This window comes from Amaranthus tricolor, chromosome 3, assembly GCF_026212465.1.
Source record: "Amaranthus tricolor cultivar Red isolate AtriRed21 chromosome 3, ASM2621246v1, whole genome shotgun sequence".
NCBI lineage: Eukaryota > Viridiplantae > Streptophyta > Magnoliopsida > Caryophyllales > Amaranthaceae > Amaranthus > Amaranthus tricolor.
In genome coordinates this window covers 28248058-28271056 of record NC_080049.1, presented here as the reverse complement: position 1 = coordinate 28271056, position 22999 = coordinate 28248058, and the positions used below count along the sequence as shown (strand labels likewise).

Below are 22999 nucleotides of genomic sequence, written 5' to 3'. Positions count from 1 at the left end.
AAGACAATTGCAACATCATAAATCATTAAAGATTCAAAAACCACAGTGAAGACCAAATAGAGGGAGTATAAGCATGATGAGATTTGGAAGTTGCCGACTTGGGCAATTCAGTATTGGAACTTTCACCGAGGGAGCGATACTACGATAGTACTAGTAAAGCAATAACACAAGAAGATGATGTATATTCAGGCAATGAAATTTCAGAAAAGACTATACGTTTCAATAGCATACTCATCCGTACAGTAAATAGATTTCAGGTGTACGACCAAAAATCAAACTCGAAAGCTCTCTAGGTGGGGAAAAGATTTTTGGAATTCCACATTTTATAAATATATCCTGTGAAAATGTTAAGAATCTCCATGTCTATTAACAATCTATGCACCTAAAAAAAAAAAAAAAAAAAAGACAAAACAATCTTGAGAAGAAAATCAAAGTGGCACTCACATTCCAAGGCTTCGTCTAATATCTGTAGAGGATATGTCCATGCGGAACTTGTCAGCTGGTATAGGGATGAACATGTCTTTTAAAACATCGGGGATATCAATATCTTCAAGTACCTGCAGAGATGTACGCCAGATTCAAACGTGATATTGCAAAACGAGATGAAAATATGAGTGTAAGCACACATCCCGCATTAGAAGAATCGGATACCTTGAAAACACCATCTACATTTCGGCCACCAACAATAAATGTACACCCGGTGCTTTTGCATTGAAGGAGTACCTCTATCATCCTGTTATAACTTCCATCATAGTACTTTGGCTGTAAAGTCAGAAAAATATATATTGAACATGAGTCAAGATATATTTCATTTCTCCAATGGCCCAACAAAAGCCATCTTTTAGAAATGTAACCATCCCGTAAACATAACAGAGAGATAGTTCCTAATAAACCCGCATAGTTCGTTTGACATTTTTTATCAATTAAGAAACAGAGGAAGAGAAGAGAAGAAAAGAAAGCAAGAAAAGAGAAAAGAAAATAATTATAATTTACAGTTTCCATTGTTTGGTTTGACGTGTAAATTTGAAAGGATCCAAACGTTTATTTCTTTATTAGTAAAGGAAATGATTGGAAGGAGGAAAATCGGCAAAATAGCTAAGCGTTCGTTCAAGCCAAATCCCTCCAATCTTGGGAAGAAAGAAAAGTACAGATTTTCTTAGTATTCTTTTCCCATGATTTCCAATAAATTCCCACATAATCATTTTGACCAAACATTGGGAAGTGCATTTTTCCTTTCACTTCCTTCCGAATTCTCCCCACCAAATGTACTGTTATATTATAAAGTCTTCCACTACTTCACAGTTTACAAGTAATTAATGCCTGATTCGAAAACAAATCTGAATTTTTTTTTTTGTTAAACTTTGAGTATTTTTAAAACAATGGTAAAATTGACTCAAATTCAAATTTGATTTTTTTTTATTTGTTAAACACTAAATATGAGACAATTAAGGATTTCCAAATGAAAATTATCAATTTCAAACATAGCATTAAGTCGATATAAATTATTGTCCATGTTTATTGTGACACGAGTAACAAAAAGTAACAGCATTCATGACATTGCTGAACATACAATGTCAATGCAGGCATGAGTTATGTTCAAAGTGTAAAGCCCCACATATGCAAGCTTGTGATACTCGGATTCTATGACTGCAAAGAGACAAGTGTCACTTATTTGATGCTTCCTCCCTCCTGATGAGTTTTTTTTTTTAAATCACCAAAAGAAAGCTCACATGTTTTCCCAAATCACCAAATGAGTATTCTGATAATGAGTATTGGACACTTGAAAGTACTTCATTTATAGCCAAACACATTCAAGTACTTGACTTGGTGATTTTAGTCCCTTATTACTAGAAGCACAATATCAGACTTTACCCAACAGAAACAGACAAACTTAGTTCAGTAACAGAATGATGTCTTAGGACTTAGGATGACATCATTACAAGAAGCCAAAGACTAAAATCTTGAGACTCGGCCAATAAGTCTGTATCTTTAGTATAAGATATCTAGTGTAGATTGCAATGTAACAGAAAACAAGGAAAAAAAAGAACACACAATTATCAAGGTACTATAAACCACAAGTCCATAACTGTGTCAACTCTTGGGCAAACTATATCAGCCATGAGCCACCAATATCAGCAGTAAATCAAATAATGGGTATATATGCATCATAGAAGAAAACTTAACTTGGACATCTAGCTAGAGCACAGCAAAGACAAATAGTAGTCTCAAAATCCAGCAAATATAAAATGTTTTCAAGCGTAGCAAGATATCTTACATTAATAAGCCTGATCACAGTATCGGCACCAATTACAAAAGCACTCCCAGGGAAAAGCTCTGCCTTTTTATAAAAATAGGGCTGGTTTGATATTATTATTGTTTTACCTGTCAATACAGCCACCATTCAGTATCAGTCACAGCTAATAGATACACTAAAAAAATATTACAAGCATCTGGAAGATGCAAAAAGATTAAGAAACCAAAATAATACTCATCAGATTGCATATCATTCGCTGCATGAAAGAAAATTTGACAAATTCTTGATTAACCCAATAGGCCCGTACACCTTACTTTTCCCTTCTATTCCAAGTTGCAATCTATACAATCTATAGAAGAGCAATAGGAAACAATGCTCAGACGACAGAGAAGTACTAGAAAAGTTCATCACTTGTGTTTCATACAGAATTTGTTTTCAGGCTTGATACGTATGCTTATTCTGCTACTGTCTTGATGCTCAAATTATAGGTTCTTTTTATTCACCAAGAAAAAGATGAGGACATACATCGTGCTGCATCACTGATCACTCATAACTTCACATATTTAGTTCAAGGGTATGAATGACAGAACACAGACCAAGATGCCTTCAAGCACTTTGATCAGTTACCATGTCCAATATCAGCTGGAAGTCAAAAGTAAAAATATACTCTCTGCCTACCATCTTAGCTCGCACAAGAAAATTTTAGAGCTCATAAAACCTGATAATGCCAACAGAAGACCAAGACATTTCAGAACTCGGTAAAAGCCATAAAACCTTGAGAAGTATTTTAGTGATCCTTGAGAGAAGTTTTTTGTAAATGCCACATTGGTTTGTTGGACATCCAAAACTCTTCTACATATCACTACAATTATTGCAAATGGAGCAAAAAATCTAAAAACATCCATAAACAAAGGAGTATCAAATAACTCTCACCAGCTTTCTCAAATTGCTTTACACGCTCCTTAATCTGGGATATTGTTAGAGGTGGCTTATCAGCATTGACTGCCGAAAGCTCAAAGCATGGATAACCATTTCCTAACAAGCTGTGCATTAGTAGCAAATATAAGTGAAGAGTAACAAGTCCTTTTGAACGGAATGCATAAGAAATCTTCCAACACAGCAAATGACTTTCAGACATTTTACTGAGATACACAACAGATAATACAGTAGAAAGAACTTGAATACAAAATGAAAGTGAACAGAAAAAGCACGGCAAATGATTTTCAGACATTTTACTAAGATACATAACAGCTAATACAGTAGAAAGAACTTAAACTCAAAATGAAAGTGAGCAGAATGATTAAATTGACTCCAAATTCAACCAACCCAATCAGGTGAGTGTAACAATCAGAATACTCGAGGTGATTAAAGCTGATAGACTGAATTTATTAGATATGGTTTATGGATAAGCAAAGAAGCCCACAGAGTAAAAATGCGGTAACGGAATGCTAATACGGTAACGGGAGTGATGCGGTTATCATATCGCCTAAATATCGGTCGAAACCATAAGATATCCGTTGATGCGGCCCAAAACGCGGTTTTTTACACCTTTACAACGGGGAAGAATCGGTTTGTTTATTTTGAAAACCTTTACAATGCGGCCGATACGATGCGATGCAACCTTGTTTTTACTCTATGAAGAAGCCCCATAACATTTCTAAATAGGGAACAAAATAGGCCAAACCCAGTTTAATCATACAATTTGCAGCCATTCACAAAGCTGAGCGGCCCAGATGAGTTATATCAAATACCCCCTCCTTACTCACTACTTACTATATGGATGCTGGTACTGTCAAAAAGTTCAACACGAGTATTTGGAGATGCTCAAGCGGCTGATTGGAGATTCATTACTCCACCACCGGGGGTGCACCCCCATTTCGCCTTAAATTTTCCAGTAAAGATTTTCTTTTACCTTCCATTTTTTATAATGTTATTTGCCTCTAATTTATTGAGGTTTTTAAATAACTAAAAGAATAAGAAAAAGAGGGTAAAAGGGAAAAGGGGGGAGAGTGGAGTAAGTAGAACTTTTTGACAGTCCCACAAATGATTGTTAGCAGCGTTAAAAGAACAATCAAGGACGCCAACATCCACAATATAACTACATTATGTCTACCTGCTTGTGACTTCCATTAGCCGTAAATGACCTTCATGCAAAGGATTGAATGAACCTGGAAGTATTATCTTTCTTTCTGCACTCAAGGGCAGTCCCCCTGAAATAATTACAACTAATTACAAAAGGCAGAGAAAAATTACTTGCAATATCAGTACATAGTGCACCTTGATTCTACCAGAGTTGCCATACCACTTATAAAAGGGTAAACCTTGAAACATATTTTCCCATGTAAAAGTTGTTCTAACTCCTCGTCTTCACTAAACAACTTTTCAGTTTCAGTAGATACATCCAATGTGTTCAACTCTGAAGCAAAGCCTACAGGAGCTTTACTAGCATCACCAATTGCCTGTCATTAAATGTCCAATGAGGGAAGCAGCACTACTTGTCTACATACCATTAACAAAAAAGAATTCCATGTATTTGCATATAAAACCTGTAATATAAGAGCACCACCAAAAACGAAATATAGCCCAAAACCTCTTGTCCAGACACTCCTTGTCCACACATTAAATTCTACCTCTAAAGGCTCCCACATTTAATCTCGGTCAGTTTTTATTGGCGTTTAGAGCAATTTATGATTTCTACCTGAAAAACAAATTGAGGAAGCCAAGGATTTTGAGGTGATAACTTTGAGCTATTATAGAGAGGTTGCCTGTTCTCGTAATCTAAAACAATTCCAACTTGATTATTTAGTATATACACTAATTATGAGGAATATTTAGTACATTTATATTATGGATGACTAGATGCATATAAATTGCACCAAGATTGGACTTTTTGTAAATTGTTTGTAAATTTGTTTGATAGAATTACTTCTGTGATTCTTTTTCATTTAAAATCTGTCGAAGAATTTGCTGGAAAAATTATTAAAGGTATTAGCCGATCCAACTTTAACAAGTTTTGACAAATTTACCCTTTTTTAAAAAAATATACTTTAATCAAAAACCCAGATCAGACCTATAAAATTAAGGGTTGGACCGGACTAGGACCATGTGCGGTCTTTGGTCCTTATAAATTATAGTTCTGTTTCGGCTATGCATCAGTGCCTTGATGCAGTAGTTTACTGAAATTAGCGTAAAAAACTGTCACATCTTATGTCATGAGCCGATGTCAAATTGTTACTTCACCATTTAGTGATTAAGGAACATTGGTAATACTCTTTTATATGCATTAATTTTTATATTGTCTTAAATTAGTTAGGTGATCATGAAATTTGATGAAAGTGTAAGAACAAGAAACATATTGTTTCTCTCGTTGTCCTAGATCATGACCTTTCATCCTCAACCCAAGATGCTGCACCACGTGAATCAGATCTTCGGAAGAGAGGAAAGAAAAGAGAAAGTATAAGAAGCCAATGTTGAGAGTAGAAAAGAAACAAACAGCACAGATTGTGATGGAAAGCTTGGCCAATATTTTGAAAAAAGAATGAGAAAAATAATTTTTCTGTTCACAATTATTTCATTTTGAATACCAAATAATAATAAATCACAAAAGAATTTTTTTAGAAAACATGGAGATAACAATCTGAGATATATCTTTGAAAATTTGAATTACAAACTTTAACGGTTCCTTAAACATATACCTAAATACCATTCATCATTCGGTCAGCACTTTTTATATGGTAGATTGGTAGGTAAATAGAAGGTTATAATTATGTTTTGCAATATGAACTGCAGTGACACCTAAGCCCACTTTGGCGAATTTTTACATAAAGAACCGAAGATGAAATCACAAGATATTTATATTGGGTTATCTCACCTATTATAGGCTTTTAGAGCCTTGTACTGGCTAATTCAGCTTTATCAGGCTACAATTACCAATCAATTTTCACTAGGAAAGTATCCATACAGCACGATGCAAAATCCAAAAGGTATAAGCGCGTATTTGAAACTACAAGCAGACCACACTCAGACAATCATGTCTGGTTTTGTTTTTGGTAAAAACATGCATGAGACCATCACAAAACTACAAAAGCACAATAAGAGGCAAGTTGTCGAGTGAACACACCAAATGAACTCTACTGCTTGCCCACCAAGTAGTTTTATTCGTATGGAAGGAAATATGACATAGGTCATTCTTATTTGATGTTTAACATGTACCTTGAGCAAACACTGACTAGAAAGAATTTCCTCTTCTTCTCGAGTTCGAAGTCCCTACAGTATTTGAAGAAGTCTTTAATAATTTATTTGAGGAAGATAAAAAAAAATATACATAACAAACTAGATCAAGAGTCCTTTAAAATTCTGCAATGAAATTAAGAGTTTGTACCCTTTATAGAATATGACTCCTAACAACAACAATGCCAAATCCTTTATCTGAACTTCCAGGGTTGACTACATGACCAAAACACAAATTAATACAAGAAAACTTCACTTATGATACCTTCGACAAGGTGACAGTAGAAAGCCAAATGCGATTCGATGTTCTGGTGCATAAGTGAAACCTTGCAGACACAAGAAAACATTTAAATTTAAAAAAATAGAAAGAGGGGCCCATTGTTTCTAGTAAGCATTTTAAAGCAATGCACAAATAATAAACAACCCAATTCCGTTGAATTTTCCAGGTAGATATAGCAAGTGAGATTTTGATACCAATAACAAATCAAGCTAACAAAGTAATTTTTCACCGTCTTAAATGCAGCAAGTGAGATTTTGAGAACAAGCTTATGTATTCATAAAAGGAGGTAGCTTGGAGTACTAGACAACCTTGAGAAGACATGGGATAACCAAACAGAGTCATGAAAAAACAAGGTTGTATTTTGTCATTGACCGAGTTGTAAAAGATTTCAAATTTACCAAACTACATCGTAAGGTATAAAAAATCGATTTTAGGATGGTTTAATGGATATCTCATAACCTCAACCGTTATTTGACAATTGACAACCACGACTCTCATTACATAACTTAAAATACAAAATACGATTTTGGTTACAGTCGCGACTGAATTTCGTTCATTATCATCATAAAAAAAACGTTACAATACACTCTGAATAAGTGTGCCCAACCCATGCTTTTAGGCAAAGTAGTCCAATAGCTCATTTGCAAGATACATTTTGGATCCAATACCATGTTGGTGGCCATTAAAGCTTTCTCAATACTCTTATTGCTCAAACTCAAGAATGCTCTAATAGGTTTACCATTTAGAAACCACACTTTGATGATTCAATTCATGAGCCAATTATAGTAAAAATGCATACCACATCCACTAAAGGCCATGCTAACAAATCAAAGGTTCACACCAATGAATGTAGCCCATTGCAAAGTATTGCAACAAAGGCTCCACCAAATGCACATAGATTATACGCAAATATACCAACATCATAGTGAACAAACTGCTAATTTATGAGCTAAACCATATCGTCTAAAAAATAACATACCTGTGATCCCCCTGTTTCGGACGATTTGTAGCCAAAGAACCAGTAAAACCAACACCAAGAACAGGACAACCTATATAAAAAGTAAAATAAATAAACTACAGAACACTAAATACATGCAAGCACCGTTTTTTGTAAGCAATGATGTTTTTAAGTAACCACAAATTAAAAAAAACATACATACAATAATAAAGAGAAACCCAAACCAATTACATTTTTCAACAATGTTTTACATTCAACCAACCGAAAAACAAAATATAGACTCAACAAAAATTCTAAAAAATTGGAAATCAAAAAATTAAATTAGTTAACCTGGTTTGCATATCTTGAGTGCTCGATTATAAGCAACAAGGGCCATTTCTTCTGCAGTTTGCAAATCTGCAAATTGTGCTGGTATCTGGTAACAAACAAGAACAGCAAACACGGTCAATTTTTCACCCAGGTAAAAACGTATGAAATAATTAATTCACAAAATACACCTTCCCCAACAATTGGATCATAGACATCCTAGAGTAAGGAACTACAGCTTCAAGAACAGTATTAGATGCTCCAGGAATTGATGTTAACCATCCAATAGCCTAAAATTCAACATATCGTAAAGTTAAAATAACTAGTTATCAAATTATCAAATCATACACCATGGTAAAGATTGTAAGGAGAAAAAGTACATGCGAAGCACCGCCGGCGATGTAGAGAACAGCTTGAGTAGGTGTTGAATGGATTGCCTCGATAAATGCTCGCATCATAGGATTATCTGCCAGCATTTACCTAGATAATTCAATCAAAACAAATTCTCATTTGACTATGCCTTCCAAACAATTTATAGCAGCGAATCTGCAGTAGTAATTCAATTCAATTCAATTCAATTAATCGATTGTTAGCGCAGATTCTACGGTAGCGATTCAATTTTAGTAATTCAATAAATGTATAGTTAGCACAGACTCTCAAATGAATATGAAAAATTGAAATCATGTAGTAATTTGTAAACATGAACAAGTGTAATTGTGCAAAAAATAATTAGAAAGAACAAAATGGAACCAAAATTATACATCACCTGTGAAGAAGGTGGTGACTTGTGACTTTGATAAAACTACAATTGGTTCAAGACTCAAGAAGGCTGCAGTCATCAGACAGGACAAAGGGCATGTTTTTGTGCGGCAAATTACGATTAGTTGGAGCAGAAATTGTTGATTGGTTTGATGGGTTCTAAGTGAGCGGTTTAAAAGATAATTTCTTTGTTTCTTATTGAAATTAGAGGAAAAGTACTGATCATAACGTTAATAAAATATTAAAAGAAATCATAATTAATGTTAAAACGTTTTTAAAAAAATAGTGAAAATATGTGGGGATCATAGTAAATTGAGTATTTGCATGTTGAGTAGAATGTTTAGTATTTGACCCCTATCAAATATAGTTATTAACCGGAGATTTCTTAACTGTGCGGTTGTGCATATCCTTTATATTTTAGGATATAGGTGACCATGTGGATCATAATGACATAGAAGTAAAATACAATTAGGATTTAATACTTAATTATTTTTAAAAATTTTGTATGATCTTTTTATAATATATTTGCTTAGTAAGAAATATTATTTCCTTATTAATTAATTAAAGAAAATACAAGGAATAAGATAAAATAAACTTGTTTTCTCATTTTAGCATGGAGTCCATTTAGCCCACTATAAAATAAAAAAAATAGACTCATTTTTTAATCTTTGTTTTATAAAAGACAAATAAAAGTGGGTTAGGCCTTGTTGTAAGTAAAGAGCTAAATGAAAGATAATTTTTGAAGCAACTTTATATTATGTCATATGACATTAATGTATAATTGATTGTTTTGAAAAAAGTGATGTCTTATTTAATGGTATAAAATTAATTATAGGTGAATTCAAAAAGGATGATAATCGTTTAAAATTTGATTATAAGAGTGACATTTATGTTCAATCAAAAGAAAAAATATAACCTTAGTTAATTCAAAAGGAATGATGTTCTCATTCAAGTTCACTAAAAATTGATCTTTTCGTTCAATTAAAAGAAACCTTAGCCTAAGTTAAAAAGGAATGACTCTTAAGTAAAAAAAAAATATTTGGTGGGTTCAAAAAATATGTTATTATCATTTAACCAAAAGAAAAATGAGAAATATGGCTCTAGTAAATTTTTTTAAAGTTGCGTTTCCATCAGAAACAAGACATTTCATATTTTCACTAAAATAATTGTAGCCCACATATTTAGAGAGACTATACGCAAGTTGAATTGTGCAATTTTTAACACCCAACTTATTTCTTTTGAAAAAAACACCCAGACTTATTAATGACCACACAAACTTTAAAAAAATGATTGAAAATAAAAACTTAATATAAAATTAGAATTTTAATTATAGTTACTCATTTTGTAAAGTTCATATTTGATGATATTTTAAATTTTTTCTAGTAATTATTAATTAATCAGAACTCTTTACTATGAATATGAATAAAGGTACAAAAATATAAGAAATATAAAAACTCTTAAAAAATTATTTTTTCCATTTATGTATTATCCTATGTAAAATCTCTAATATATTATTGTTGATATTGTAGCCTTATTCATTTTTTTTTTGAGAAATTTGTTTATCATATACCCCATTCTATTATATCAACTAGTTTCATTTGCTCTTTGTTTACTATTTACTTATTATTCTTAACATATAAATTAAAGTATAATCAAATAAAATTTTGTTTGATTGCAATAATGATTAATTTTTAACTATATGCATTGCAATTAGAGACTTTAAGAATTAAAATATATTTAGATAAGTGTAAAAAAGTAAATATAATAAATAAAATTAATAGGTTTTAGAAAAAATAATAAAATTAATAGACAGCACAGCGTGACTTAAAGTACCGCCCTCCGTTATAACTGATTCAATTAAGATCGTCAGTCGTCCTCTGGTATGCGGTGGAGCCGAGACTTAAAATTCCTCTACCTCGCACATTAGGGTTTTCCTAGGGTTTCCTTCAAGCCCTAATTAAGTTCCCAAAATACTCAAAGAAGAAGGAAAAAAACCAGGAAATGCCTTCTGCTACTGCCATGGCAACCCTATCAGCGGAAGCAATCGCCGCTGCTGGTCGTTCATCTGATAAATTGAGTCTCCAAATTCTACAATCAAAGATGAAATGTGATCCTGAAAGTTATGAGGCAGAATTGCAGTTAATTTATCAGCAATTCAATTCTTCTCTTGAACTTTTCGAGCAGCAAGCAGCTCTCAGTTTCAATTCCGTTAGTGGAATTTCTGCTGATCCTTCGGTTGCGAAAGACCTCGGTGAAAAAGCGTTGTTTTTGGCTCATTTAACTCAGTTTTACTCTAAGCAGCTCTCCGGTTTTCCTAAACAGCTTGCTGATCTTCTCCGTAATACGGCTAGGTCGTTGTTGTCTTCTCTTCGTTGCCAACTCACTCAAGCTCTCATCCTTTTGGTTAATCGTAAGGTGCGTTTTGGCTCTCAACAATGATTCTTCTAGTATGTAGTTGGTTTTGGAAATTAGTTCTATGTTCTAATTTTGGCTGTTTGGTTTAATGCATCTGGTTTTGGAAATTAATTCCATATTCTAATTTGGGTTGTTTGGTTTGATGCATCGCCTTTTCATTCTTGTTTTCATCAATCATATGGTGATGCAAACTTAAGTATATGAATTACTGTCAATTTTTTGTTTGCACCATAAATTGTAAGTTAGCTGAAATGTTTCATGTTGTTGACTACGCACTAATGTGGAGCACGCTGGGAACATTGCATTTAGAAAGCAAAAAGTAGTGACATTGAGTATTGTAGTTGGGATTTCTTTGCTAATAAGGTATATCTCGTTGCGTGAGCCAGAGTATATGATTGTGTTTTCCATTTGCAGATTGTTGCTATTGGTGAGACTTTGGCATTATTCATGGAACTTCAGATTCTTGGTGATAGGACTTTAAGGAAATTGGCATATTCACATGTCATTCGTTTTATTCAGCGCATGAATAAGAAGCACAAGGATGAGTCTAAGAACAAACTTCTTCAGAATATTCTTTTTCAAATGCTACAGGTTTATATTCCTTCTAATTTAATAGTAAATATTACTGGTATCTGTTACTCTTTTACTTGATTGAAAAGTGTTTTGTGATTGATTGTATTTGTAACTTGCAGCGTGAGGAGGAGCTGATAGCAAAAAGGTCTCTTGTCACACTTTGTGATCTTCATCGTAGGAAAGTTTGGTGTGATGAAAGGACTGTAAATGCTATTTGCATGGCTTGTTTCCATCCATCATCACGGTAATAGCCTTTTGTTTCCTTGTATTATATTGCTTCAGATGTGATTTATTCAATTGTGAACTTATTGTGATAGTATGAACTTGGCCATATCGTAAATATGTTCAGGATCATGAAAGCTGCTCTTTCCTTCCTTCTTGATTATGAGAAAATACAAGATGATGATGACAGTGATGCATCAAGCAGTGAAGATGATGGCTGTGCTCAAGAGCCTCACGTGGTTCTTAGTAGAGAGGATGTGTATAAGGTTTCTTCTGCTTTCTAGTTTTTCACTTGCTGATTGACTTGTTAAAACTCAAACTGTGATGATTTCATGTCTTGTGAACTGCTTAGCAGTTCAAGGAGGAGCATTTGAGTTTGAATTGTTTTTAAGGTTTCAAAAGAAATACATTGTTTATTGTGAGAAAAAATTTTATACTTCCATTACTGTCCCCTGAAAATAAAGCATGTCAAACATTTATTCTTTTTGAGAAAATATTACCGAGTAGCTGATTCTTATTCAATTTTGATCTATGGTTGCAAATATTTCTGGTGCTTGTTGTTTTGTATTGATTAGATTGTTTGACTTTAATCATGTGGATATACTGTTGATATTTTCACTGGATGTTCATCTTCCACAGTAGTGGGAGGGTGTTGGAGTTTCTGTACATAGGAATTTGTTGGTAATGCTGTTTTTTCTCTGATTTCAGGCTCACCATAAGGGTACATCTTCAAGCAAAAAGAAAAAGAAAGCTAAGCTGCAGCGTGTAATGCGTAGCATGAAAAAACAGCAGCGCTTGAGTTCTGAGAAAACAAGTCCAAATTATTATTCACCTTTAACGAAACTGAAAGATGCACAGGTTTGTTATGGATGTATTTATGCTGCTTTCTTCATTGGTTTGCATTTATTATGCTACTTAGTCTTTGATCTGTTATTTCTCAAGGGATTTGCGGAGAAACTGTTTTCTCGACTTCAAAGCTGCAATGAACGTTTTGAGGTATGTATCGATCAAGTGTTTGAACTTATGTCTGATTTCTTAATTATTACTTATTAAGTATGAAACGACACTTCTTTTCAAGTCTAAACCTAAGTAGCCTTAGAGGCTTTGAGGGGTCTACTTTTCAGTTGTGATGTAGTGTTTTTTTTCCTTTGATGTACGTATTCTTATCCCCTCATGAAATGTACGAAAATGTGTACAATGTGGGTACTGATGAAAAGGACATCTCAACTATATTTGCTTGTGGCTTGTTGGTTAGAGAAAAAACTTTAAAAAAACAAGCTCGTACTTTTGCAAATACCTTCTCTCTAGGTGCAGGACTCTTTGAGCTTTATTTGCATCTCGGGCCTTGTAAAACTATCCATATACAATATGCTCATGAAACTAGAATATTTATTAAGGGTTTAAAAAGTTTATTTCTTATACCTAGCCGGATCCGTGAACATTTTTTATGCATGGAAGCATTTCTATGGCTTGATCCTTGGTTCAAAATGACAACCCAATCTTAAGACTTTGTCAATGTTACATATTTCATAAATATTATTGCATTTACCTTTTTAACTGTCAAATTTTCATAAGGCTGTGATATGCCAAATGCATTTTGATGGATGTTATGTTTTGGGTTGTTATATTTGTGAGTTATATAAACCTAGTGTAAAATCAATTTCGGTTACTTTAATGAAGCGGCTTTAGTCGTCAATGCTGATGGTTTTGGAGTTGTCTCGGCCTGTGACCTATAGTTTGATCGCAATAAGCTTAAAAACATCTACGATATGGTCATGATACACGATAATTCGTTGCAGATGGTATTTTTCCCTGTGGTTATAATTTAGATACGTAAGAGTTTGATTCAGCTTCAACTATAATATTGAGATTCTGTGTAAATATTAGGGCTGTTCATTGGCGGGTACCCGGAAAGCCGAGTATTTTCTTTAACGGCCCGTGTCCCGGCCCAATTTATCCGGTACCCGGAAATCGGGTCGGGACACCGGGTACCCGATTTTGTTGGACAAAATTTAATTAGAAAAATTTGTGGAATTAATTACAAAATTTGGCAGAATTTATTATTAGTATCATTACAGAATTTTGTTGCAAAATCTTCATCAACATCAATAATGAGAATAAAAATTAAAAAGTAACCAAAATTGGTACATTTTATTACAGAATCTTCATCAACATCAAAATCTTCATCGCATAGATAAATAGTGTTGAACAAGTTTGAATTTTCAAATTTCCGAACAAGTTTGAAGATTTAATTAAACTTTGCATTTTTTGAGATGATCTTCTTGGTTTCCTGCAAGCACATTGCTGGAGGCTCTTCATGTAATCAATGCTTTCTTTCAAATTTGTATGTTCATCTGTTTTTATTCACATGGGTTTTTGTCCTCTTTTTTTAATACAGGGGAATAAACTAGGAAAAATACTGTAAAAGTTGAAATATTAGATGATTGTTAGACATAGAAATTTCTGAAGATGAAGTTAGAGGGGAAAGAGACTCTCTTTGAAAACGTTAATGAAGATGAAGGAAGAAAGAAGAGTGAACGGCGCTTTCCCCAGTTGCCCTAGCTAACAAAATGGGTTTTTAATTTGTTTTTTCTTGAAAACCTGACTCAGCCCTTTTGAGAACCTTAAGAAGGATATTTGTTTTTTTTTTTTAAGCGGGTCACCGGGTACCCACTTAAATTTATATTCGGCTCATGACCCGACCCGTAGTTTGCAATTTTTTTGAAATTGACCCGTCATTTATGTTGCGGGTCAACAGGTTGGGTCAAGCGGGTCGGGCCCTTGTTAATATTGAAGCCATGATGGGAAAATCATCTTTTTTAATATATGTGCTTTGCTTGTAGCATTGATTGGCTTGGGATTTATTTTGGTGTTCATCATCCAAGGAGCTTAAGTCCTTAGACACTTGTTGAAAGCATACTTGCTAATTTGTTAGTAATTGGTGACCATCAATTGCAAATTGCATTGAACATCAAATGCAAAAAGAAAAAATGTTTAATCACATCTTTACAATGCAAAATGAAGCTTAATATTCCTTTCATGTTAAATGCCATTGACATATTATTTTCTTTGCAAAAACCGCCTTTAAGCTTGTCTGTATAGTTAGTATGATCATCACTTGGATTTTGTTGAAAAACGGTAACAAAAATGAAATTAAATCATTTTATAGATCAAAGATAGTGTTTGGGAAAGAAAAAAAGTTAAATAAGGTGCCTCTAACAAAATTTTTTGGATGGTTGTTTTCAATTTGACAAATATAGAAGGTGGTGATTGGCAACTTTTACTATGAAAATACTTGAACTTGTGATTTTATGATTTCTCTGATTGGGGATTGCTCTCGTCTACTAATTTTTTCTTGTTTTTTTCTTCACTATTGTCCTCTTGGGCACCATCTTTAACTTAAAGAGGAAGTTTCTATTAAACAGCTGCGTTAACTCTCTGGAAATGATCGTAAGTAGAGTTGTGCATGCGTGTTGCATTTTCAGGACTTGCTTTACTGTACTCCCTCTTTATTCAAAATGAAGCACTTCTAGGGGAAAGGCTTTTAAAGATTCATTGATGTGAAAACCTCTTTTTTAAAGTAGCTTGTATGCTTGAATTTTTACCTTTGATTATAAAGAATGTGGTATTTTTGTTTAGGCATGAAAAGCAACATGAATATAACATCTTTTAGGAACCTTGACATAAATTGGATTATTGGTTGTTTAGGTTAAGATGATGTTGATGAAAGTTATTGCTCGGACAATTGGGCTTCACCAATTGATTTTGCTGAACTTTTATCCCTTCCTTCAAAAATATGTGCAGGTTTGTGTTCTCATTCATTCCTTTTATAGTTTTCTTTATCTTTGATCTAAATTGCTGTGTCTATTGTCAAATGCAGCCTCATCAACGTGATATAACTAATCTACTTGCTGCAGCCGTGCAGGCCTGCCATGATATGGTCTGTTTGTGGTATCTTAGTTTGCAAATTTTTACTGTTTTGTTGTTGTTGTCGTCTTCTTTTCTGGAGCTCCTTTATTTTTGTTCTGATCTGATAGGTTTTTGGGTCTTGGATGAATTAGGTACCACCTGATGCTGTTGAACCTTTATTTAAGCAGGTTGTGAATCAGTTTGTGCACGATCGTTCGCGTACAGAGGTATTGAATTTATTGTGTTAAATGTTTAATCTGGAAAATTTATAGATCTTAACTGCTTGAAAAATGATACCATTTGTTATTTACTGACATTGATGTGTTATCTAAATTGTTCTGGCATTTTATAACTCTTTGGATATATTATCTATCCCTGTAAATGTATTGCCTGTGTACTTGTTTGGGTTGGTGAAATTACATTTATGACTCATTTATTCTCAACAGGCAATTTCTGTCGGACTGAATGTTGTTAGAGAGATATGTCTGCGCATGCCTTTGGTACGCTTATTCTCTTTTAATTTTACGTCTCTTGAAGCTGTCCATCTTGAATCTCGACAGTGTGTGATTGTTACTCATCGTGCATAGGCACTTGATCTTTGAATCGTGTGTTTGTGTATATACGGAATTTATTAAGTTTATCAATTATGTTTATTTACTAAACTCATCACGTGTACTCTTAATTTCCTGTCATTGCAACAACATTTTCTCTTGATCTGTATGTTTTAGTTGATGAACGAGGATTTGCTACAAGACCTAGTGTTGTATAAGAAGTCACATGAAAAAGCGGTTTCTAGTGCTGCTCGCTCCCTTATCACTTTGTTCAGAGAGGTAATTGCCTTAACTCTCAATGTCTCATGAGGGAAAGTTTCATAGATACTGCTGTATGTGACAACTAACAATGTTGTTGTGTCTAGATCTGCCCTTCATTGCTCATCAAAAAAGACCGAGGAAGGTCTACTAATCCAATGGCTAGACCAAAAGAATATGGAGAGGTAAATGTTGCAACTGGCATCCCTGGTGCTGAACTATTGCAGGAAGATGAGGAGATTTCTGATGGAGATAGCGACTTGGAGGGAAATTGCTCTAGCAGCTCTGACGAAGTAGAGAAAAATGATGTGGAGGATGATGTGGGTGACAATGCTGATCAAATAAGTGACTCTGACAATGAGGATGACACAATAGATGAAATTGGTGCTAAGTTTGAGGATGATGATGAGGATGAGAACAGGACTACTAATGGCGATGATTGTAGTGATGACGATGATCGTAGTGATGACATTGTAAGTGATTCAGATGACTTGGAGTCATGTAGCTCAAGTGATTCGGATACTAGTGATGTAGAGGGTGATGATAGAAACGGAGCAAGGAAGAGAAAATTTACCGATTTTGATCACCAACTGGATACTGCTAAAGTTAGTCTTAGAGCTTTGAAAAAATTAACTGCAGCAAAGTTTGAAAACTCACCAGAAACTGATGATTGCATCTATTCAAATGAGGATTTCCAACGAATAAAAGAATTACAGGTATATTGATGGTTTGTGTTTTATGCAAATCATTTAAGTAACTTTTAATATAGCCCTCATATTATTGCCTAATACTTCGTTCTTTGGTTGTTGCCTCATTGCTCTGTCTCTCTTTTTGGGTGCATATTGTAGGCAAAGAAGAAAGCAAGATCTGCTTTGGCACAACATGGGTTGATAAAAGGCTCAAATTCCAAATCAGCTACTATTAAGGTCCCTTCTTCAGTTGATTTAAGTCTCAAGCCACTTGACCCTGATAAACTTAGAGTAAGTATTTATTGTTTACTAGCTAAGCTCGTCATCATATTTTTTCTAAACTTCTGTGTATGCCTTTGCCTGTTTCTGTAATTTTGGTTACTAATTTTAATCAAGTGTCTTACTTCAAAAAGCCTGTTTTAAACTTGTGAAATTCATATCTGATTATGGTATTCTCAGTATTATCTTTATATTTCAATCTTGCTTGTTCTATTTTATCGGTATAGAACTCAGAAAATAAATATATGTTTCTTGTGAATCCTTTGCATTATACAATTAATGGACTTGGGGGTAAACTAGGTTATAACCACTTTGGATCTCTTATTGCTAAATTTGACAATTGGGCGTATATGTTATGTTTCTCTCTTCAACAATATCTCATGTTCCTCCCACAAAGAAAGAACTAATAAGACAATCACTGAAGATTTCCAAAGTAGAGACCTATAAAACAACTTTGGATTCGAGCCGGTCCAGCCGTCCAGGATCCATTGCCATCCCTAGACTTGTGGCAATTTAGTTTTAAAAGACACAAGGTGAACCAAGGTGCAAATGGTCCTTGCAGTTGAGGCACTAAGTGCTAGACAAAGGCATTAGATTTTTTGCATGTGAGTTGTTCACTTTTTAGTTTTATTTTTATACTTCTCTTGGAATAAACTTTAGTACCAGATATCAAATGCATGTGAATTAGAAACAAAAGTATATAAATGGACATACTGTGTCACCTTGAATAATGAGCCAACCATATAAAATATAGCTTTCGACTATTCTTTAAATATATTAGGAAGAACACTACAAAAAAGAAAGATAGGTGCGGTAGTCAGTTATCAACTTATCACGTGAAGGAGCTTTCCTAGCTAAAAACGTTCAAATGAAAGGTGGTTTTTACAAAGAGTAATTTATATAAAGTCAGATAAGGCAAAGCCCTAAAAAAAAAAAAAAAAAAAAAAAAAGAAAAAAACTAAGAGAGAAGCAGATTTACAAGACAGAGAACTAATCTTGACTGGCGATGCCAACCGGATATGAACATTCAACCGCCTAAGCAATATCAGCCTCGCCTACCAATAAGATTTATCCTGTTTCAACTAAATTTGTGAGTGGGGGTTTTTTTTCTTTAATTTAGGAATTTTAAGATTTTATGTGCAAATTGATTAATTTCTTACAATGATTGTGGGTTTTTGATTGAATTTCCTTTCTAAAGCTTCGTTTTGGGTTGTTGGAACAAAATGTTTTAAGAAAACTTAGACTTCCCTTCCTGGAGAAACTTGCACAATGCTCTTTACCCTTCACTTGAGCAAAAACGACCTAAAATGCGCACTTTTGTGCGCCTATTGGACCTCGCTGTAACCAACACCGATTAATCAAGGCGCTTTTCTTCATGTTTCTGTCTTGCTGACAACCTCTTTACCCTTTGTTTTCTGAACTCCAAAAAGAACAATGATAAACCAACCATTAACAGCCTCTAAGATGAATTTGGTAATAATAAGTAATGTATCATCAATCACCATAGACATTTGTGTATGATTATGACCATTTAGTATATTGTAAAGCTTTGTTTGTAACTCTAGATGAATCATTTGTCACAGTATAACCATGCATCAGTATTTAGTATAGACACCTAAAAATCATCTTAGAGAAACTTTGAACTACAATAGACCACCTAATAACAGTCTCAATAGTCAACATATCAGCTTTTCCTTGGCTCATCCATCATATAGTTCTATAATCATCAGTGCCTTGGACGTAACTTTGTAGTTTGTGCTTTTTAAATCCCTATGAGTTTGGGTTCTGATTCACAATACAGTATACACTCTCGTGTTTGTGCCTGCATTTGCTAATTTAACACTGATATTTTGGATTGCAGTTTTAAAGGGATTAGTATGTTAGGTAACACTGGCCAATCTTTTAATAAAATGACAAAGAATGGATTTGTATGCTCCCCTTTAGTCTCTTTTTATCTAGACTAGATTAAAAAATTCAGATGTCTAGATATGGTTTTTCTTTGAAGTAAAGCGTGTACATCTGTATATTTACTTGCCTTTTAAAATTATTGTTGGGGAAATGATGAAGCCTGTTTTCGATTTTTTCTTGTCATGTGATTTTGTTAGGCTAACATTCGAAGAAAGATGACCAAGGAGCAAAGAGTGGCGTTAATGAAGGCAGGGCGAGAGGAAAGGGGAGAGTACAGGTCCAAAACTGCTGTGAAACAGAAAAAGGTTTGTTGTTACACTGAGTACTCTTTTGTTTTACTTTATGTTTCAAAGTTTTGATGGCTATTTCAGTTATTTTAGAAGTGAGCTTTCACTGTTTTATGAGATTAGGTACCTTTTTTGCATGGTAAAAGTTAATGAACGCCCCGGGGTTTCTACTAACAAGAATAATAATATATTTGAAAGTTTAAAGAGTAAGTTAAGAAACAAAATAAAAGATAAAAGTATTATTATATATTTTGACGTGTGATTTGGAGATAAATTCCAAATTTTATGCTATATTAGGCAATATAACTAATGCTTGTATAATTTGAAGTTCAAAATATATATAAGTTTACTATTTAAATTGATTTATATAAATGCATCGGCGGCATACGTTAGCAAGGTCCTTTTGCATTAATAGATGGTTGTATGCGAATCCTTTAACCTTGTACAAGACTGGCGTATAACTTTATATGTTCTGCGTTGCCATCCTTGTGTTCATAATGTATACAGCTAAAACAATAATCTTCATTATATTCAAAAAGATCACATTATCATACATGATGTTTTAAAGTGAACTATAGTACTTAGACACCCATGTACAAGATGCTCTACTGGCTCTTGTGCTTCTAATAACAATTTTGGATGTGAAGTAGTCTTTTATGCTTACATCATATCTTGTATCATGGTTTAATGGGATTGCTTTTTCCTTGTACAAGACTGGCGTTTATCTTTATATGTTCTGTGCTTCCATCCTCGTGTTTATAGTACTGTGATTCGATGCGCAGAATCATAGTTTAATGCGATTTCTTGACTGTTTGCTATTGCGCTTTATTCTTTTGCACATGGAATTAAGGCTCTTACTTTTGGTGATGTGATTTATTGATGTTCAACAGAAGGGTGGTCTAAGCAACAGACAGAAGGAGCATAAGAAGTTCATGCCTATTGCAGCAAAACGAGGCAAGATAGCTAGAAGTAAGCAAGAGAAAAAGATAAAACAAGCAAGGTCGAGCAAACAGTTTCGTGGGAAGAAGGCATGGAAGTGATTTTCTAGACAAAATCTTGTGGGTGCTTATATTGAAGGAGGTAGACATCTCCTGTGCAATTTTGATCAATTATTATTTTTTCAAGTAACATTTTCTATCTTGAGAAATTATGCTGTAAAAGGATTGTTTGTTTCGAGTAATTTAAGGCATTGCATTTTTTTCTTTCCCCTTGTTTATTGGTATTTCTGGTAAAGTGAAAACCATATGAAATAGCATTAGCTTAGGTATTTGTTGATTACATATTGTCTTGAAGTTGTTCGGAAAGGATGGAAAAGACTCGAAGGCTTGTACTGGAACTCAAAATACCGGATAAGATGCTACATTGATTTGTTCCTCGTGAGTTGGCAAAAATCTCTTCAAATGCGTATGGTTCCATGGCTGCCTGCAAGTGTAATCTTTATTATGACCATGAATACCTTGCCTACTGTCAATAGTACACACCATCTTTCAGCTGAACAGGAAAACATTCAGAAACAAGAAGAAGCTCAACAAGAAGTGTGAGCATTGTGAATTGATGGAGATTCTGATCCATTATTATGTTGAGTAATCTATGATGCTGTAGTGGAGGCTGGATTTATGAGACATCATTGATGAATTCGGAGGCTGACTGTTCTTGACGTTCACCAAAACGATTTCGAAATCGGTTTGTAGTATTTTAGATTGAGCCTTTTCCATCTTAGTTTAGTCTTTAGTCTTTTGTTTATTTCGAATTAAGTAATGGATTCTAAATCCTAGTCTTGACTAGAATCTTAGTTGAATAAAGTTTCTTCATCACTTGATTTTTTATTTACTAGAATTAATACTACCTCCTATTCAGCTGAATTGTCCCATTTTTTTTTTGGCACTATTCACTTATCACTCTTAATTTGTGTTTTACTCTTAATCTATAAGTTAAAACATAGTCATATGGGATCTTGTTTGATTCGTCTCAATACAAGGATTATTAATATCAACTTTTTATAATTTTTAATTAAGCATAATTTGAGATATTAAGAGTTAAAATGTTGCCTCGGCAAGTGTGAAAAGTCAAATGGGACAGTTCAGCTGAATAGGAGGGAATATATATCTAGAATGTAAACCTTTGCCCTTCCTTTGGAGGGGTACGGGCTTTCTGTTACCTTTCTCTCTCAGATTCGGATTTTATGCAAAAATATTGGGTTGATGACTATGATTAATATAAATTTATATTGTTTTGAGTCCGTATTTTCATTCAAGAGCTGCATTAAAATTTGTTAGTATTGTGGAAAATGAGTGTGAAGGAAGTGAGCTAAGAGAAGTCACTTGTGAGGTATAAGTTTGGGATTCTGATATGAGGAATAGAAGAAGAGCTTAATCGATCCAAGGTCTTAAAAATTTCAAACTTTAAAAGGCAGTAGGTCTGAGATTATGGTGGCCTATGAGCACTTTAATTTCGAACTTTAATAAAAATAAAATATTTTCAGAATTTTAATTTTATTAAGTGTTTTTTACAAGGCCTTTATTAACAAAAAATTAATTGAAATATTAGAACGTTAACTTTTAAGGTATGCAATATTTAACAATGAACTTTAAATATATCCTATTTCATTTGGTGGTTGTTATAAATTTTATCATTCCAACAAAATATATTTTTATTAGCATTTGTTGATGCAAAGTCCATCACAATAGCAATTAGCACATACAAATATCCACTATAACTTGTAATCCTTTAAATGTAAGAGAATTCATAATTTTTATGCTGGGGTTTAAAATTTCGTCCTGCTTGCCATATTTTATACAACCTTGATAGTTTGTCATTCTATGAACAAATACTTAAACTGCTCGACCCTATTTTTATTTAAAATTTTCTTTTTCAGAATTAAAATTTTAAAAAATTGAATTGGTTTTTTTGATTGGTCAAGGAAGAAAGAGTTAACAAGTATGAAGCTTCAATCGACTATATAATTTGAGTTTGAACGTTTGAACTGATCAGAAAAATGTTGCTACAATATTTCAAACATTTTAAATTTAATTTTTTAATTTTCGTATTAATAATTACAAAATTGACAGAGCACATTAGTAATTTTTATTAAACACAAATTTTTTGTGTGAGACAGTCTCAC

At 33.5% G+C, this 22999-nt stretch overlaps 2 protein-coding genes across 4 annotated transcripts; one reads left to right on the top strand and one right to left on the bottom strand.

The window, feature by feature from the left end:
• Nucleotides 1-198: 198 nt before the first annotated feature.
• Nucleotides 199-8949, bottom strand: LOC130807868 (uncharacterized). Of its 2 annotated transcripts, none has more exons than XM_057673240.1 (14): nucleotides 8795-8949; nucleotides 8409-8508; nucleotides 8220-8318; nucleotides 8053-8137; nucleotides 7744-7813; nucleotides 6750-6810; nucleotides 6467-6520; nucleotides 4557-4713; nucleotides 4368-4464; nucleotides 3188-3297; nucleotides 2276-2382; nucleotides 652-762; nucleotides 445-557; nucleotides 199-336 (listed from the first exon to the last, which is right to left on the bottom strand). In XM_057673240.1, the coding sequence occupies exons 2-14, from the start codon at nucleotides 8502-8504 to the stop codon at nucleotides 324-326; spliced, it is 1173 nt and encodes a 390-aa protein (XP_057529223.1). In that variant the 5' UTR covers nucleotides 8505-8508; nucleotides 8795-8949; the 3' UTR covers nucleotides 199-323. The 2 variants fall into 2 exon arrangements, with proteins under 2 accessions (XP_057529223.1, XP_057529222.1); XM_057673239.1 differs by having other exon boundaries at nucleotides 8409-8574; nucleotides 8795-8948.
• Nucleotides 8950-10644: 1695 nt separating this feature from the next.
• Nucleotides 10645-22295, top strand: LOC130807854 (uncharacterized). Of its 2 annotated transcripts, XM_057673222.1 has the most exons (16): nucleotides 10645-11202; nucleotides 11617-11793; nucleotides 11895-12019; nucleotides 12125-12263; nucleotides 12706-12855; nucleotides 12940-12993; nucleotides 15706-15801; nucleotides 15878-15937; nucleotides 16059-16133; nucleotides 16353-16406; nucleotides 16635-16736; nucleotides 16823-17431; nucleotides 17564-17695; nucleotides 19789-19896; nucleotides 20769-20958; nucleotides 21172-22295. In XM_057673222.1, the coding sequence occupies exons 1-15, from the start codon at nucleotides 10789-10791 to the stop codon at nucleotides 20916-20918; spliced, it is 2445 nt and encodes an 814-aa protein (XP_057529205.1). In that variant the 5' UTR covers nucleotides 10645-10788; the 3' UTR covers nucleotides 20919-20958; nucleotides 21172-22295. The 2 variants fall into 2 exon arrangements, with proteins under 2 accessions (XP_057529205.1, XP_057529204.1); XM_057673221.1 differs by lacking the exon at nucleotides 21172-22295 and having other exon boundaries at nucleotides 20769-21088.
• The last annotated feature ends 704 nt before the right edge of the window (nucleotides 22296-22999 follow it).